The 16856-nt window shown below is 43.8% G+C and overlaps 1 protein-coding gene across 1 annotated transcript in view; it reads left to right on the top strand.

Annotated features, from left to right (window-relative positions):
• The first annotated feature begins 272 nt into the window (after window positions 1-272).
• Window positions 273-16856, top strand: part of TRIM71 (tripartite motif containing 71) — a 50517-nt gene continuing 33933 nt past the window's right edge. Inside the window, exon 1 of the mRNA XM_048950633.1 lies at window positions 273-1190. Within this exon, the coding sequence (XP_048806590.1) occupies window positions 312-1190 (879 nt within the window). The 5' untranslated portion in view covers window positions 273-311. The remainder of the gene's footprint in view (window positions 1191-16856) is intronic.

Raw genomic sequence — 16856 nt, 5'->3', positions numbered from 1 at the left:
CGGCGCTCGGGACGGAGCGCTCCGGGCACCGGCACCGTTCGTCTCACGCCGCGGGGAGCGGGCGCAGGGCACTGAGCGCCGTGACACCGAAGCGCGGCCGGGCCGGGCGGCGGCCCCGGCTCCCGCAGCGCCGGATCGATGACGCCGCGTGCGCGGAGCCGGCCCCGCGCTCCCGCCGGGCGGAGCGCCTGAGCGATGCCCGCGAGCCGGCGCTGAGCCCCCCCCGCTCCCGCCCCGCTCTGAGCGCCGCTCTCCCCGCGCCGCTGCCCGCCCGGGCGGGGCCGCGCCGCCCTCTCCCCCCCCCGCCACCAATGGCTTCGTTCCCGGAGGCCGACTTCCAGGTGTGCCCGCTGTGCAAGGAGATGTGCGGCTCGCCCGCTCCGCTCTCCTCCAACTCGTCCACCTCGTCGTCCTCCTCGCAGACCTCGGGCTCCTCGGGGGGCGGCGGCTCGTCGTGCGGGGGCGCGGCGCGGCGGCTGCACGTCCTGCCCTGCCTGCACGCCTTCTGCCGCCAGTGCCTGGAGGCGCAGCGGCACCCCGCCGCGGGGGACGCGCTCAAGCTGCGCTGCCCCATCTGCGACCAGAAGGTGGTGATCTCGGAGCCCTCGGGCATGGACGCGCTGCCCTCCTCCAACTTCCTCCTCAGCAACCTGCTGGACGTCGTGGTGGTGGCGGCCGCCGCCGACGAGCAGAAGAACGGCCGCGCCGCCGGCTCCGGGCCCGCCGCCGGCTCCGGCGCGGGGGGCGGCGGCGCCAACAACCGCCACCACGGCCGCCCGCCGCCGCACCGCGCCGCCGCCGCCGCCTCCTCGCCCGCCGCCGGCTCCGCCGCGCCCTCCTCCGCCTCCTCGTCCTCCTCCTCGGGTGGCGGCGGCCCGGCGGCGCTGCTGCTGAGGCGGCCGCACAGCCGGCAGGGCGAGCCGCGCTGCAGCTCCTGCGACGAGGGCAACGCCGCCAGCTCGCGCTGCCTGGACTGCCAGGAGCACCTGTGCGACAACTGCGTGCGGGCGCACCAGCGCGTCCGCCTCACCAAGGACCACTTCATCGAGCGCTTCGCCGCCGGCCCCGCCGCCGCCTCCGCCGGCCCCACCGCTCCGCTCGCCCTCAGTCCGCCCTACCCCGCCTCGCCCTACAACATCCTCTCCGTCTTCCCCGAGCGGGCCAGCTACTGCCAGCACCACGACGACGAGGTGAGTGAGTGCCGCCCGCCCCGCGCTGCACCCCTTTCCTCCCCCCCCCCCCCCTCCACTCATCGCCCTCCGCGGGGCCCCACGAGGCGGGAGGGAACCCGGCTGCCTTCGTGCGGAGCGGAGAAAGGAAGGCTGCGGGCCGTTAGTAGGGTCTGCTGTGTAGGGTGCTGTGCATACGGCGCGCCCGAGGGGAAAAGCGGGTCAATGGGGCGGGAGGATAGCTGCGAGAGGAGGGAAGCGGCCGTTTCGGGAGCCCGAAAGGCGTTGGAAGCTCTCGCCCGTGTCGGATAGTTGCCCCGCGGCACAGAGGAGAGCGGCGCTGGCCACGCACGTGAGCGGCCGGCGTTGCGGTGGCCGTGCTGGGGAGTTTTCCTCCGCACCATCCCGAGCGCTGGGTCGCCGAAGGGGCGGCCGCTGCTGCACTGCGCGCTGCAAGTGTTGTGAGTTTGGTTGGGACGTGGCTTCTTGCTGTGGTAATTTGAGACTTGGTTTTCCTCGGAAAGTGGGAAATGGCTGTTCGCTGTCCCCCCGTCTGCTCTGGAGGTCCAACCGGGGCGTGTTGCTGGAACTTTCTGGCACCTTGAGCGCTAAAAGCAGCTTCCTCCCGGCAGAGGACGGGCTGGGACGCCGCAGAGCTTTGTGTGGGACAGCTGCTCGCAAACGCGTGCGCTTATCTAACCTGGGGAAACGTGGGGATGCGCTCGGTTTGCACGGGCACTGCCCAGCTCCTCCAGTGCTGCGCTACCTCGAACTTTCTGGAAAGCTCAGGAAGAGCTTTTCCTCTTAAGAGTTGCCAGTGGCCAAGGAGAGAAAGAATGAGTTCAGCAGAGGCTGAGTATTCCCTACCACTCGTGAAAAGGAGTCCCTAGGCCGGGACCAGGTGCTTTGTTGTAGACTTGTGGAAAGATTTAAACCAGTAAGGGAAGAAAGGTGTTCCCATCTGGTGTAAACTGCACAGCTTCTCTGGAAGTGAAGACTTCCAAAGGAGACTCAAGACTTTAAAAGAAAGAAAGAAAAAAAGCTTGCTTATTTTTGTAACTGATGCTTTCTATTTTCAAAAGCATGCTTGGAGAAAAAGGGTACGCATCTCTTAGGATTGGTCTCGGATTGGTCCTTGTGTCCTGTAGACCGAGAAATTGTTTTAAAACAAGTGAGCACTTTCAAGCCTTCAACCCCTGTTGAGAAAAGCTTTTATCTGCGAATTAATCATCTACTGCTGTTCTTGATTGGTGAGTTTTGGTGGTTCCTTAATGTGGGTGTGCCTGATTAGTGTTTGCAAGTATTTATTATTAACTCGAGGGGAAACATTTGAGTGAGACTGTGGCTGTAGAGAACAGTTTATGCTGTAAATCTTTCTCACTTTTGCTGAAAATATAGGACAAGATGTACAATTTTTGAGAAGGGGTGGCTGCAAAACAGTGAGGGTTATTGCTTGTTTAATTCTAAGAATGCTATTTACAGCCTCATAAAAGGCATGATAATAGAAAGGCAGCCTTCCAGGAGAGTACTTAAGTGATACCCTAAACGCACTATTAGACAGCCAAACAAAGCAAAGTCTAACCTAAAATGCATGGCTGGAATGGCAGCTTGGAACTTCAAGTCCTTGTAGTTTCTAATTGTGGCTTGCTGTATGAAGTGGACAAGCTGGTGACCGCATAGGATGTTTCCTCACAGTCCAATGTCCTGCAGGTAAGTTCAGGCACAGGCAGTGTCATGTGTAAGCTTATGAAGCAGAAGCTCTCAGATGTGGAGCTCTATTTCCCCAGCATGCATCCTCCTCACCCTATATGAGATAAGCTGCAAAGAGCTTGACCTTGATTCTGCCATTTCTCTGGGCCAAAACAGTTGGTTCCCTTATCTTCCTCCTCTCAACATGACCTTCCAACATCACTGTTGCTTCCCACCTTTTGGTTCTAGTTTTGTCTGGTCTTTTTCCAAGTTCTATCTAGTTCCCATACCTTTCTTGCTACCACATCCCCATTTTTGGGATGCCCACAAGTGAAATAGGGAAACAGCACTGTGGATGGCTGCTTCCTGGGTGTTGAGTCTCGGAGCCAGACATGGGCATTTGCACCATAGTTATCCATACTTTCAGTGTACAAAAATGAGCACTTATGCTCTTCAGTGGGATATCAGGAAGGCTCTGATTTGGTTCTGCTCTCATTTGAACTCTGTGAGTGCCTACAGTCACTGGCAACTTGGCAGACTGACTTACTGTAACAGCAGTATTAAAGAAAATGAAATTCCAGGTGCTGGTTTCAGGGTGGATAGAGCCTGCAGGTACTACAGTGATGCATGAAGGGAAAGGAAGTAAACTCTGCTTCTGCAAAAAAGCAAAAGCTAAATTTTCTATCTGCTATAAAGTTGCTCTTGAAACCTAGTCCAGTTCCAAGGCTTAATGTGTGGAACCTCCCTGCCTGGTATAACATCCTTTCAGGGCAGCCTGGAAAAGGCTTGATTTCAGGTGGATGTTACAAAGCATTCTACAAAGGTAGCAACGCTTCTGCAGCAACTCTGGAATCTTCTTTCATGTGACTGTTCGTTGTGTGGATGGAATTCTCAGTGCTGTAGTCGTGATAGAAGCCAGTAGAACTTCACCTTGGAGAGGATTCTACCTTAGTCTAATCCATAAGTGAATCAAATGTGCTGACTTTTGTCAGCGTGCCTGATTATTTCATATCTTGGAATGAAAGGTCACCTCTTTCTTTTTATAGAATCGTCGATCAGACTACAAGCCAAGTTAAATGCTCAGAAAGTGTTGGGATAGCTGCGGAATATTTGGGTGAAACTACCTGAATTCAAATGTCTTCACTGTTGCAAAGAGTGGGAAACATAAATCCCAAGTCTCAAGTTGAATAATGTGGGAGTTTCCTCAGTATCACTTGGTGATGCAACAGTGGTGGTTGGTCAAAACACTTTAATGGCAGACTTGTAACACTTGGGAGGGAAAGTGCAGAGCTGCCAGATCCAGTCAACTTAGTGGTCTGTGACCCCATAGATCTCATATATTACTTTATGAGTTCCAGTTTGGGAGTGGTTTATAGACCACACGGCAAAACCTTGTAGCACCATGTCTTACCCCCACTTCAAGAAAGGATTTTGAAATTATTTTTCTCCTTTTCCTTAGCTACACTGTTCTTTCCTTTTGCTTTCATCAGTTACAGCTTTGGTCAGGTTCTTTAATGATCAGCTTAATTCACAAACTCATTAGCGGTTTCTTATCGGATCAGTGATTTGAAATGGTTTCATGGGGTTATACTGCACTTGAGCAAGGCTGGCTGAAATTAGATGGCTATTTTGAATTCTAGAATTGCATATATTCCTAACTTGTCTCTTTAGATTACCAGGAAAAATTACATTTTATTGCCTTGCAGACTGTAAAAGAGACAATTTTTGTGTATGCTTAGAGGGAGGAATTCAAACAACTGCCTGTGCAACTCAGGTGCTAGTCCTGGGTCATTGAATTGACACCTTGGCTCCTTTCAGCAGCTCTGGTTGCACAACAGGAGCAAGCTATCTTAATGTTTCATGGCTGCTCAAAGGAGAGCATCTGTCCTCTTCCCACCAGCCTTGCTTCTGTGCATTCAGCAGATGACTCTATGAGCTACTTTAACCAGTTAATGTGGTAAATAAACTCGTCATTTAGCATTAATGCATATTTATGTGAATCACGGGAGCCTGGCTAAAACTGAACTTCTGCAAGGGAAAAGGAGGAAGAGATTCTGGGAAGGAAGAGTAGGTTGGATATGGTTCCCTTTTGTGGTTTGCCATCATTGCCAAATGCTGAGCTTTCTGTATGGCACTCTGTGCTGTTTCACCTTCACCCACCAGTTGCAATATATAATAATTAACAGTGGAGCAGCTGCTATGGCTGCTTTAGCTTTATAGGAGAACTTGCACATCAAGAGAATGTGTGTAATGCCCAGTGTGTATGTATAAGAAATTGTGCAGGGTTTTTGCACAGTGCTGCACCCTTCATTTATCCTTTTTGCCTTGTCTCTTCTCTTCAGATATCAAATGCATGTGCAAGCATCCAGTCTTTAGACAATATTTTGGGTTTAGTTTCTAACACTTGTTTTCCTGTTCAGTTTTTATCCCCAGTGAAGAGAACAGAACACTCTTGATTTAATCCATCTTATATGGTCTATGTAACGTGGACTTGGTATCGTTTGAATGATGAAGGACTTTTAAAATGTCTTAATTTTTCAAATGCACTTTGTTTGGTTTTTGCTTTTTTTTTTTTTTTTTTTTTTAAACTTCCATGCAATGTTCAGGTACCTGTTACTAAACAGTTCACTTCTTAAATTACCTTGCATTGCTTTCCTTCAAGCGTTCAGCAAGTGTTTTAATTCCTTCAAGTTGCACTTTCCCTCAGCAAGCGTTTTAACTCCTAGCTCTTCCTTGCATGAGAAGAGATTATTCTTCACCTGTTTTGTAAGAGGATGTTAACTTTACTGGGTGTGAAACAGGACTTAAAAAAACATTCTATGTGGAATCAACCTCTGTCTTCTTTTCCTCTACTCCAGTATAGCAGATATTCAAATATCCTCAACATTTAGGGAAAAAATGCAGTGAAGTTTCTCCTGATGATAATCTGATATCGTTACACTCCTGGCCTAATAAACATGACTTCAGACAGTTTCCAGTGAGTAAATTGGAAGGAATAAAAATGCCTTATCTATTTGAGGGGCTTTTACAAACTCTTTTTAGTGGGAAAAATTTTTCAGAAACTTGTACTGAGTGCAGAAGAAGCTTGCACACAGACTGCAGCGTGGATTTCTGAAATATTGAAAAAAAAATTCCCTTAACTTCAGTTTTATACTTTGAGGCTTCATTGTTTCAGTAATGTGGAAAGAAGGTCTGGCTGAATTTTATATCAGTTTAGAAAACAAGTCTTGTACCACGTGTGGAGTTTATCATTTCAGCTAATTCTTCAGAGCATGTAAACAAGCCTGCTAGACCACGCTTCCTTAGAGGAAAACTACCTAGTTCCTCTGTTCTAAAATTAAGAAGGTGCCATTCCTCTTTCAATACTGTCTTGACCCTCTGTCTTCCTAGTTCTCCTCCCGTGCTCCCTGCCTTCCTGCAGAGCTGTTGGTGTCTTTCCATCAGACAAAGAATCATGTTGAGCACAGACCTTAGGCTGTATTAACTATGCACTGAATCTGAGACTAATGTTACCAGAGAGAAGGATCCATAGAAGGGGTTTATCTTCGCCTGTAATGCACTTTCAACAGATGAATTAAAAATGTGATCTTGGGTGGTAAAAATCATCATGGTGTATTAAATAAATTTTAGGAATGCATTTATGCTATTTTAAGTTTTAATTGAAGTATAGGAATACTGAATGGGAATAGTTCAGCAATGCTGGGATTTCTCTTAATGGTTGTAAATGTATCATCCTACTTCTAAAACCTCAGGGTGTGTGTGTCCTTGTTCTACATGTTTGTTGTACATGGACTTGTCTACAGCTCCCATTGGAGGGCCGTGGGCTGGGATGGGTGTCATCCTCTCACTGTTGAGTTGTTTGTGCATCCCAAACCAACTTCAGAATCCACAGGACAAAGATGTAGTAAAGAATCACTGATACTGACTGTCTTCTGATCTTTACAGTGCAGTACCATTTGCAGCACTTTTAGATGTGTTCATCTTCTTACCCCTCCCATCTTAACAGCAACAACAAAAAACAACAAAGTATGTGGCAGAAGCCCTCGTTTCCTAAAAATGAGTCTAAGCTATTTCTCTCTTTCTCTCTTTTACCAGCCCCCAACAAAATAATGTTTAGTGACAGTTCCTATAGTGAATAGTCTCATTCATGTATTACAAATGCTGAACAGCTTTGAATGCTCTAGTTCTTCAGCATGAGAAGAAGTAAAATGTGGTACCCACACATGAGGCTTACGAATGTATGTTTTGTGTTGTTCTGCCAGGCTGCGTTTTACCTATGGATACATTTGACAAGAATTCATTTGTAGTTGCATGCTCACCACCAAGAAATGAGAGTTCCACTCCTCTGTTTCACTTACATGTATAGCATTCATTTTTCTAAAACCTCAGGGGGTAAGCAGTGGTAGGATGATGTCCTGTCCTAGCTGCTTTCCTACTTATGTAGGTGAATTACCATTTTTTGAAGAGGCTGAGTTTTCACATGGAAACTTTAGATGAGAAAGTTCTCATTTAGTGATTCTGCTTGCTTAGCACCAGCACAACAGAATAGCACTAACTTGGAGAAAAGAGCTTATCATCCAGCAGCAGGTAGGCATCCTGAGGCAGTACTGTATTGCTAGCAGTGGCTGAAAATCATTTTCAGGGTTGAATGTTTAAAGTCTGGGGGCTAGTGAGGTGTGCCTTCAGTAGTGCAGTGAAAATAGCCTATATTAACCAAGGAAATGTGAAAAATCTTACGCCTTCCTGTAGCAACCTCAGTAGTTAAGTCTTTCTGTGTCAGTGACTATGGTAAAAGCCTCATTAACTAAGGGGACACAGGTAAATGCCAATGCTGGTCTCTTTGCCAGTGCTTTCCAGGACTGTCAGATAGCAACTGCTGCCCTTGGCTCTCCAGGCTCTGGGGGGAGGAAAGAAGTGCATCCTCTTTAGTGAGCTAAAGGTAATAGGTAAACTTGAGTTGCATCATCTTCCCTTTAATGTTGGTTTCCACGCGTAAGCAAAATATTCAAAGGCATTTTGTCAGGTTCGCTAGGCCTTGTCTCTTTCTACTTGTTAGCGGGTATTATGTGCTCATCCCTCCCATACATTATGTGGACAGGCAACATTGTAAATCACCATCTACTGTAAATATTTCCTTTCCCTAGGTAAGGTACTGTCCATGCATGTAATGACCAAATGACATGCTCAGATGGGTTAAAATGCTACCTGGGACTTCTGATTTGGATATGAATCTTCAGTGGGGTTATCAGATGGTGCTTACAGCTTGTTGCTGTATCTTCCCCTTAACCCTGGCTGTTTTGGGTTCTGTTTGTATACTTGAGTATTTGCTGTCCAGAGAGCGGCAGGTGTGTGCCAGAGGACTAGTGTTATGTAGCCCTTTGTTCAGCCGATCTTGGTTAACAAAAGGCAAACTGTTATTTAGAGAAAGATGTCACCTATCAAACTTGAAAACACCATCTTTACTCTTCATTTCAGTGATTCTTATTCTGCATGGCATTCATATTGTCAGTTAAGTGACTTAAATCTTTGTCAGCATAGCCTGAAGCCCATCTGCACTGTAGATGCCTTTAAGCTTTGTAATCCAACCTAGTGCTGCATCAAGGAACTGTAGGATGCTGCAGCTCTCCAGTGGGAAGGCTGGAAGGAAGGCCTGAATAGCTAGCCAGAACTAGTCTGTACTGGTCTTTCAACTGACAAGGATACTATTCCTATTCTTCTGTAACCTTGACTAATGTCCTGTTGTGTAATTGAGGGGGTAAGATAAGGAAGTTTATAGGGTTCTTCTGTTGCTGTGTCTCTGTTGTTCAGAAGTCAGCTACAAAACTCTACAACGCTTTCAGTGCGTGTAGGACCGTGAATCTGTTACTTGGAGGAAGAACTCTGTTAGGGAACAAAAAGAACTCGTCTCTTTTTTTTCTCCTTTAAAAAAAGGAAAAACCTGCTGGTAAAGGGTTAAGTCCCCCGTCCCCCCCCCAGCAGTACCCCCGCCCCCACTGCTATATATGGTGTGCCCAAAGGCACTGGAGATTTAATACATTGAAGTTGGAGCGTGAAGGGGGTCTGCGGGCTGCTAGACAAAGTCACTCAAATTTCAGGAATACTTGATCCATACAAGGATGTTACTTGAGAAAGGCATGACTTCTCTGGAAGAAACTGGTTGCCAAATGAGCCAGCTGAGTGTGTCCCTGAGCACAGAGTTTCTCTGGCTACATAAGCAAACTGGAAACCCAGTTTTCTTTAATTGATGACTGATAACTAACACGACTGAAGTTGCTGTGAGAACTATCTCCCTGCAGACAACAATGCCTATCTGTAGGGATAACGAAAGTGGATATGAGTGAATGCTCACACTGGAGTGTGAGCAGGCTTTGGAAACCTATGCAGATAACTAAATTCTCTATTGAGTTATACTGAATTAACTGAATAAAAGGCTGAACAAATGGCAGATATCATCCCCTACATGCACTTATCACTGTAGAAACAGCTGCAACATGACAAAGGTGTCCCAGCACAACACATTTGATGTTAACTTGTGCTGAAGAGCTTTGGGTGTGTGGACAAGCATTTTCATAGACAGAATGGACTATGTACTTATTTAAATTAAAAAAACAAACCAAAAAACAACCTTTTTAAAGCAAAGCGAGCCACCAGACATTGTTCTGGAATAGATAGCTTATTCTCTGAAAGAATTAAACGACAACATTACAGAATTGCAGAAAATGAGATGAAAGAACTAGAACAGTGAAGTCCCAGTCTTCCCAGTGCTGCTCATGCTCAACACAACAGCAACTGAGGATGAATTGTACCTGCTTTGTTTTCCCTCCTCCCTTTGGAGTACTGAGGAAGTGAATAGGCTAGCCATTAGCTCAAGGTTACAAGTGGTGCTAGGTGACCATGTCCAAAAAGGTAATAGCATGCCCTTTCTTAAAGTCTAGTTGTAGACAGTATATGTGTTAATTGACAGCACTGTTTTGTGGTAGCTCTTGCTCTTTTAGCATCACCTGTTTTCTCAAGGAGTCTGAGCCTCTTAGCAGAACAGAAATAACATCTGACCCTTGAGCTTGCTGAAGCATGACTCCTTTACTTGAATTACACTGTGGCTGTAGGTGGTGGGATGGCTAGTATAGAGGTTAGTTAGTGGGCAGTCTGAGTAGGCTGCTGTGAATAGAAACAGCCTGGAGGGTCTTGAGCTGATTTTCTGCATATCTGGCTATCTGGCATGCTGCTGGAAGGCCATCCGCCCCAAACCTCAAGCCACTCTTGAGATCTGCTTTTGTCAGGGAGAAGCTGCATACAGACTTGATATACTTACTGTATGTGTTTTAGATAGTTGTCACTTGTCAAAATAAACGTGATTTATGGTCATGTTATCTTTGTATCTTGTCAAAAAATAGTTCACTAAGTATCTCTGAATCGGAACTCAAGAGGTAGCAGGTGAGTAAAGCCAGCTTCAGGATTAATAACTGTCCTAGTACGTTAGATTTGCACCAAGAGTAGAAAGCCTCTCAACTATGTGGGCTTGAAAGGAGGGCACAGAGCAGCCCCTCACTGGAGGAATTGCTGTAGTCTTAGGCAAAACAAGGTGACTGAGTTATTCAGGTTTGGTTGCAAAGTATCTAAGCAACTATAGCCACGTAGGTTTCTCCTTACTTAACTCTCTTTGACTTTTCTTAGAAGATAATTGGTTACCACCAAAACATATGCTAGCTTAAGAATTATCACTGTTGCTATCTTGCGTTATTGTCATTAAAACAACTCTTTTTACAAATAATAATTTACAAAGACTTGAAAAGTTGGGTTCATTTAAACTTGTGGTGTCACTGTATATACTCAGGCATGGATGTGATCCAAAGGCTTTTCTTCTACTTGACCACTTCCATGTCAGTTCTTTTCATTACTTCTCGTATGCCTCTGAGCCAATGAAGTGGGTTCGAGTAACGTATAATTACAAGTTTACTGGTGCTCCTGTCTTTGTCTCTTGTCAGCAATGCCAAAAAACTTGTACACTGAGAGTAGAAATGGGAGAACCTTAGCCCTGACTTTCTTGTACTGGAACATACGTTCACCTTGAACCATTCTTTCAGTTAGTAGCTTCATTTTGAAATATCAGCCTTTATGTGTGATGGCGTTTAATCTGTCATACAGAAAGGATCATAATTTCTTCAATTGTTAAACAACTTAATAGCTTCATTTTCATTGTGAAAACAATCTGAGTTTAGCATCTCTGTTCTGTAGACAGCAACCCATCTGTGAAACCTATTCTTAATGTCTATGCATTCAGTAAAGAGAGCTGCTGAGAAGTTGAAGCTAATGAAGCCGCTCAGTAGTGTGGAGTTTAGGCAGAAGCTGCATTCATCCTAGGGATGAAATGGTGTTTGGTATGCAGTTAACCAGGTCAGTTGTCTCACTTGGCACAGGAATCTCTTGTCATCTGAATGAGTGCTTCCTCTGCTTCAGCCTCTTCCAGTCCGTCTGTACATTCTGTATCTGATCGCTTCATGGCAAAAAGCAGCAGGGTGAGCTGGCTCAAAGCTAGGAATAAGGAAGCAAATGCCAGGCTGACTCAACACTGGACGATGAATGTAAGAAAACAGCTGAAAACGTGGTACAAAGTCAGGACAAAAAGTACCAACCAAAGTTCCTCATCTTTTGCCCACACTTGCTCTCTTCACCTTCTTCCACAAATTCTTTCTCTTCCACAAACCTAGCCACCCAAACATTGAAATAGAATTAAGACTCAAATGCTTTAAATAAATTTTTGTTCAAAGGCCATGATTTGCTTTTCATTAAAGCATTCTTGTGACTTGTATTTCTTATTCCTAGTTTTGGTCGTTGTCTAAATATGGTACACAAATTCACTCCTATTTAGTGATAAGCATTAGTGAATTTGCCTTGATTTTACGTATTGTCAGTATACTTGTAAATAAATACAATTTTATGTAGTATTTAGAAGTATTTTCTAGCAGAGTAAGATTTTTTTTTTCCTTAAATAAAGGGTAAATTATATAGTTAATCTAAGAATAGTATATTGAGCCAGTGTCCTGTCAGAATTGCTGTTTGGTCTTCAGTGTGGATGTTCCTATACAATTATAGAATAAATGGTTTACATGGTGTCCTTTCTAATTAATTTGTATCCTAAATGAGCATGGGAAAGCCCTGAAGTGTGTCCTATTCCTTGACACCTATTTTTCTAGCATGAGTAATAGCAAAAACATGGTCTCAACTGAATACATCCACAACGTGAAATTTTATCTTCTAATAGAAAACATTTTCATCTGTTTTTACTTTGAAGATTAAATTCCTTTTAGTGCCCTCTAAAGTGTAAATACAAAAGGAAACATTTCTCATAAGCTAGGGGGTAGATTAGAAAAAGGAAGTGTTTTATGTAAAAACAAACACCAAAACAAAGAATTGAGTGTAGCGATACTTCCCAGCTGAGATGACTGTGCTATCCAAATATGCTATCAGCAGGTGAGAGATTCAATGAAATGCTGTGCTGTCTTGGAAATGTCGCTTATTCTTCCAGGTATTTTCTAGCATAAGAAAGAATGGTTCCAGAAATTAATGTGCATTTATATGTAGCTTACTTTAGAATGAAAATATGCTGTACTAAAGAGAATGTACTTTTTATAATTCAGATCTGGTTGCCAGTTCTGGGGGAATTCTGAGAGTTCTGACAAATTGGTTTATTCCTTGCTTTGAGGCAGTTTACATTATGGCTTATAGTTTTCATAAGGAAATTTTAAGGTGTATATGTGTAAAGAAATAGTTGCCACCTGTGTTAGAGGATTCTCATATTAGAAATACTGGCAATTTTCCGTTTGGCTTCTGTGGCTAGACTGGGCTTGACAGACAGCTATATAGTTCCTTGCCCTCATAGACTGGGAGATATCCAAAGTGGCTTCCACAGCTGTAGATGTTGTTCTGGGTGTGTATATTCCACTGAAGGAGCACATGCATCTTGGGTGATATGATGTGAAAAGATATGAAATACTACACATGTGGTCTAAGAAAGGAAACTTATCTAACTCACGCAAACTGCTGCCAACAGCTCACAAAGAGCAAATGGCTGTTGCTGAAATATTCTTTCTACTAAATCAGTGAGAGTCAGAATATAATGGTGTGGGTTGTTATTCCCCATTTCATGTATGTTTCTTTCTGAGCAGGGGATAAATTCTTGCCAAATGTGTATCGCATGACTTTTTTTCCACTACTATTAGATATGTCTAAATGCTTTTGGAAAGAAAAATCTTTATAAATCAAAGTTTAAACAGAACAACAACAACAACAAAAAAGAATCAAAACCAAGCAAATGAATTCTCAAAATACCCTGCTCTCATGTGGTCAAAGAAGCCACTTCTTGAAGTAAGCTGAGTTGTTTCATGTTTGATCCCATATGGAGTTACGGAGAGAAACCATTCCTTGAGTGCTTTTGTTAAATAAAGCTGTTGCCATGAATTAAGCAACACTGCCCTGGAATGTTTCTGATCATGGTCTTGCAGAGCTTGTGACCTTTGCACTGAACATGTGAACTGAAACTTCATCTTCCAGTGTTCAATAACCATGTTAAAAATTTAGAGGTGAGGCAGTCTTGGGATTTCCTTAGGCTAGCTTAAATTCTGAGTGAAATTTAAGTACTGATTTATGCAGTTCCTCTTCCTCTTTTGTAACTAAGTCAGAAACAAAAAAAGCTAAAATCTGAGTTCTGTAAAACTGAGAATCATTTGTCAAGTTAAAACTGCCTTGACAACCTCTTAATTTAACAGCAGCTACTAAAACTTAAAATGCTGCCACCTCGGGCATTCAATTACTATAAACCTGGATGTTTGCAGTAATATACTACTACTGATACTTTAAAAAAAAATTGCTTTAAATTTGATAGCTTCTTCAGGCTCATTCTTGGTTAACTGCAGTGGGGAAGAAGAGCAGCTGAGAATCTGCATCTCCTTTGCTCTGTCACAACTTCAAGTAGCTGGACTTCCTACACTACAAGAACCATTCTTATTTGTTTACCAGATAGAGACTCTGTCATCTCTTGGTCATCTTTGCCTTGACCTTTTAAAAAGCAAATACTTTTTAGTTTATCGCTATATTTTGAGATGACTTCTGAGTAGTTGGGTGGGTATCGGTGTTGTCAAAGTCTTAATGTCATACTCTATATAGATTTGAGATTTTTTTGAATGGAAATGTTATTCATTTACTAATTTTACCCCAGAATAAAAAGATAATGGATTGGAACTTAGTTCTAGCAACTCAACTTTCTGATCTACCTCTGCATGCATCTCTTAAACACTGGGCTAGGATGGGTTTGTGTTCTTGCTAAATTAGATGACCAAATAATTTTGGCAGCAGTACTGGCATTTGAGAGTAATGATGTCTAGCATAAGGGGATTCAGTCTTTATTTTCCCTAAGAAGGAACTGACAAAGTATTTCCCACTGTTCTTGTTTCCAGTAAAAAATATTGATTCTGAATTGTTTACAGCTGGAGAAAGAGGGTCATTTTCTAATTACGTTTCTAATAGAAGTTTCAGTGAAGCTGACTTGAATTTCTAAATATACATCTTCGGTATTACCAGTATTGTGTGAGGTTATAATTTATCCGTAATTCATGAACACTTCCCAAGTAAGAGGAAGGTTGCACTTCTACCCGAATTTTGTTGGTTTAAGCAGTCTTGTCTCTTCCTGTATGTATCTCGTGTTATGCTGACAAGTGTTTGGTTGTGGTGATGATTAATTCCTGAAAATGCGTAGAAAAGGCTGACTTTGGCCCAGTCAGTGCACCAAAACTGAAGCTAGGAAACCAACCTTGAGGATCATCCAATGCTTGTTAGTCCAAACAAGCCAATCCAGCTGAGTGCTGGGAGGACTTCACACTTGACAGAGTGAGGGAGAAGTCTGACATGGCACATCTCTAGGAATGATTCACACAGAACTATCTGGTGCAGAGCAGTAACACCCGTATCCGAGAGCACAATCCCCTACTTCGTGTAGAAGATTTTAGATGCATGTATGGAAACTGCTGAGTCACGGCCTGAACCTCTGATTGATCACCTGAGGCGAGCACTGAGTCAGCCATGGAGCACAGGTGAAGGCAATTCACCTGTGTGATGGAAGGGGTGGAGCCTGGCTGCATCCCTCCTAGACCTATTTAAGAGCTGGCTACCAGTGGGCAAGGATCTCTTCTAGAGATAGCCTCTGCTGGTGTTTTGTGGGCGAGCCCAGGATAGGGGTAAGCCTTCCATTTATTCTCTTTCGTTATTGCAGTCTGCTTTGCCTAACTCTCTTGTTTATTTTGTGATTATAACATCCTAATATTTTTTGATTATACAGATGCAGAAACTTAAGGAAGAGACAAGGTGCTGAGAGAACATGAGAAGACATCAGTGGTAGAATGGGATTGTCAGGTTGCTAAACATCCTGACTTCTGTGTTAGCAAATGGAATTTATTTTTTGGTGTGCTACATAAGCTCTATGATAGGGACAGTGGTGGGTATGTGTTTGCAGCATCTGTTCAGAAGTCGCATCTCAAAACCCTCTTCCAAATGTATTTAGTCTTCTTACACTCTCACCCACATCCAGTGTGTAACTTTGGGGTGGGATGTCATGGTGGAGGTGTGGCTTTGCTCTGTTGTATCCCTATTGTACGCAATTAACAAAGATGAGACAGGAATAATTCCAAGTTCCTGTTCTGTGAAGGAACTTTCAAGTCTATCTTCTGAGTTGGGTGTTGGGGTCTCTTGTGGGAGCTCTTCAGCTTTGTAGAGCAAAACCTCAATAACTGGCCTATGAGAGAGCAAGGATGAGCCTGGTTTTCTTTTCAGTAAGCAGGCTGCCAGTCTGTGTTCCAGTGGCTCTTATTTCATGTCACTATATTTTTTTATTCTGGGTTAAAAAGGATAATCTCATATCACTACAATACAAACTAGAAAATAAGCTGGCTGCAGGCACTGTAGCCATAGCAAATACGGTTTCACCATGCAGGCTTTATGCATTTTTGCAGATTTTAGAGTAAGGAAATAAAAAAGGGTGAAAGATAATAAATCTTAGAAAGCCTTTCCTCACATCTTGTCTTTCTGTAAACACTTAATCGTCTTCTTCATGAATCTTAAGGCTTAAGAGAGCTCTGAAATTTCATTCTTAAATGGCAAAAGTAATCTGCCAGTCCCCGGTGTTCCTAAAATATTTGTGCTTTTTGATAGTGAAAAGGTATATTGAGCTTAGTTTTGATAGCATACAGAGTAAATGGGCATTATTCAGAATAGTGTTGTCCCTTTTTAATAAAACTGCTACTTAGCATGTATTTCCCAGCGTCTTTAATATTGCTGAGTTAAGTCATGCTATATAAGCAGTACTAATTTTAAAATGGAGGCTTATTGAAGAGAGGATTGGCTTAAAAATTAGCTACCTAGCAATGTTTCTGTAGTGAGAAATTCTTTCAGATAAAATCTTAACTGAATAATTCGAGGTCTTTTTTTGACAAAGAAGACCACAGATGAGGATTGCTTGCAGCTATTATGATGGCTAACAATTCTGAGAAGAACAAAAACCTACCTTAAGATTTCTTTCAGTCTTTTCTGACAGAGCTTAGAGTTTTTTAACATCTCAAAACATGTTTGACCTCCCCACCCTTAAGCCATTTTGACACTCTTTACCGTTGCATTTCAACAGGAAAGAAAGATCCTTTTTATAGCCAAATGGCTTCCTCTTCTCTTCTCCCTCTTTTCCCTTCCACCCCCACTCCTGAGTGCCTTCCAGTGTTCAGGCTTCAGCTGCTGCCTCAGTAGAGCCTACATCTGTCTTGTTTAGATGGTCCTAAGGAAAAACAGCAGAGAATGTGACTACAGGGTCAATAAGAAGATATGTTCCTTTTCATATTTGAAAGTAAGCCCTGTACTTGCTTCCGCCCGTTTCCGTAAACTGTTTTAAATCAATCTTAGGGCTGATAAGTATGCCTTCTCTTCCCCGACTCCACAAAATACTCAAACTGCAAAACACTT

Source organism: Lagopus muta, chromosome 7, assembly GCF_023343835.1.
Source record: "Lagopus muta isolate bLagMut1 chromosome 7, bLagMut1 primary, whole genome shotgun sequence".
In the NCBI taxonomy this organism is placed as follows: Eukaryota; Metazoa; Chordata; class Aves; order Galliformes; family Phasianidae; genus Lagopus; species Lagopus muta.
This window is presented reverse-complemented; position numbering and strand designations above follow the sequence as displayed.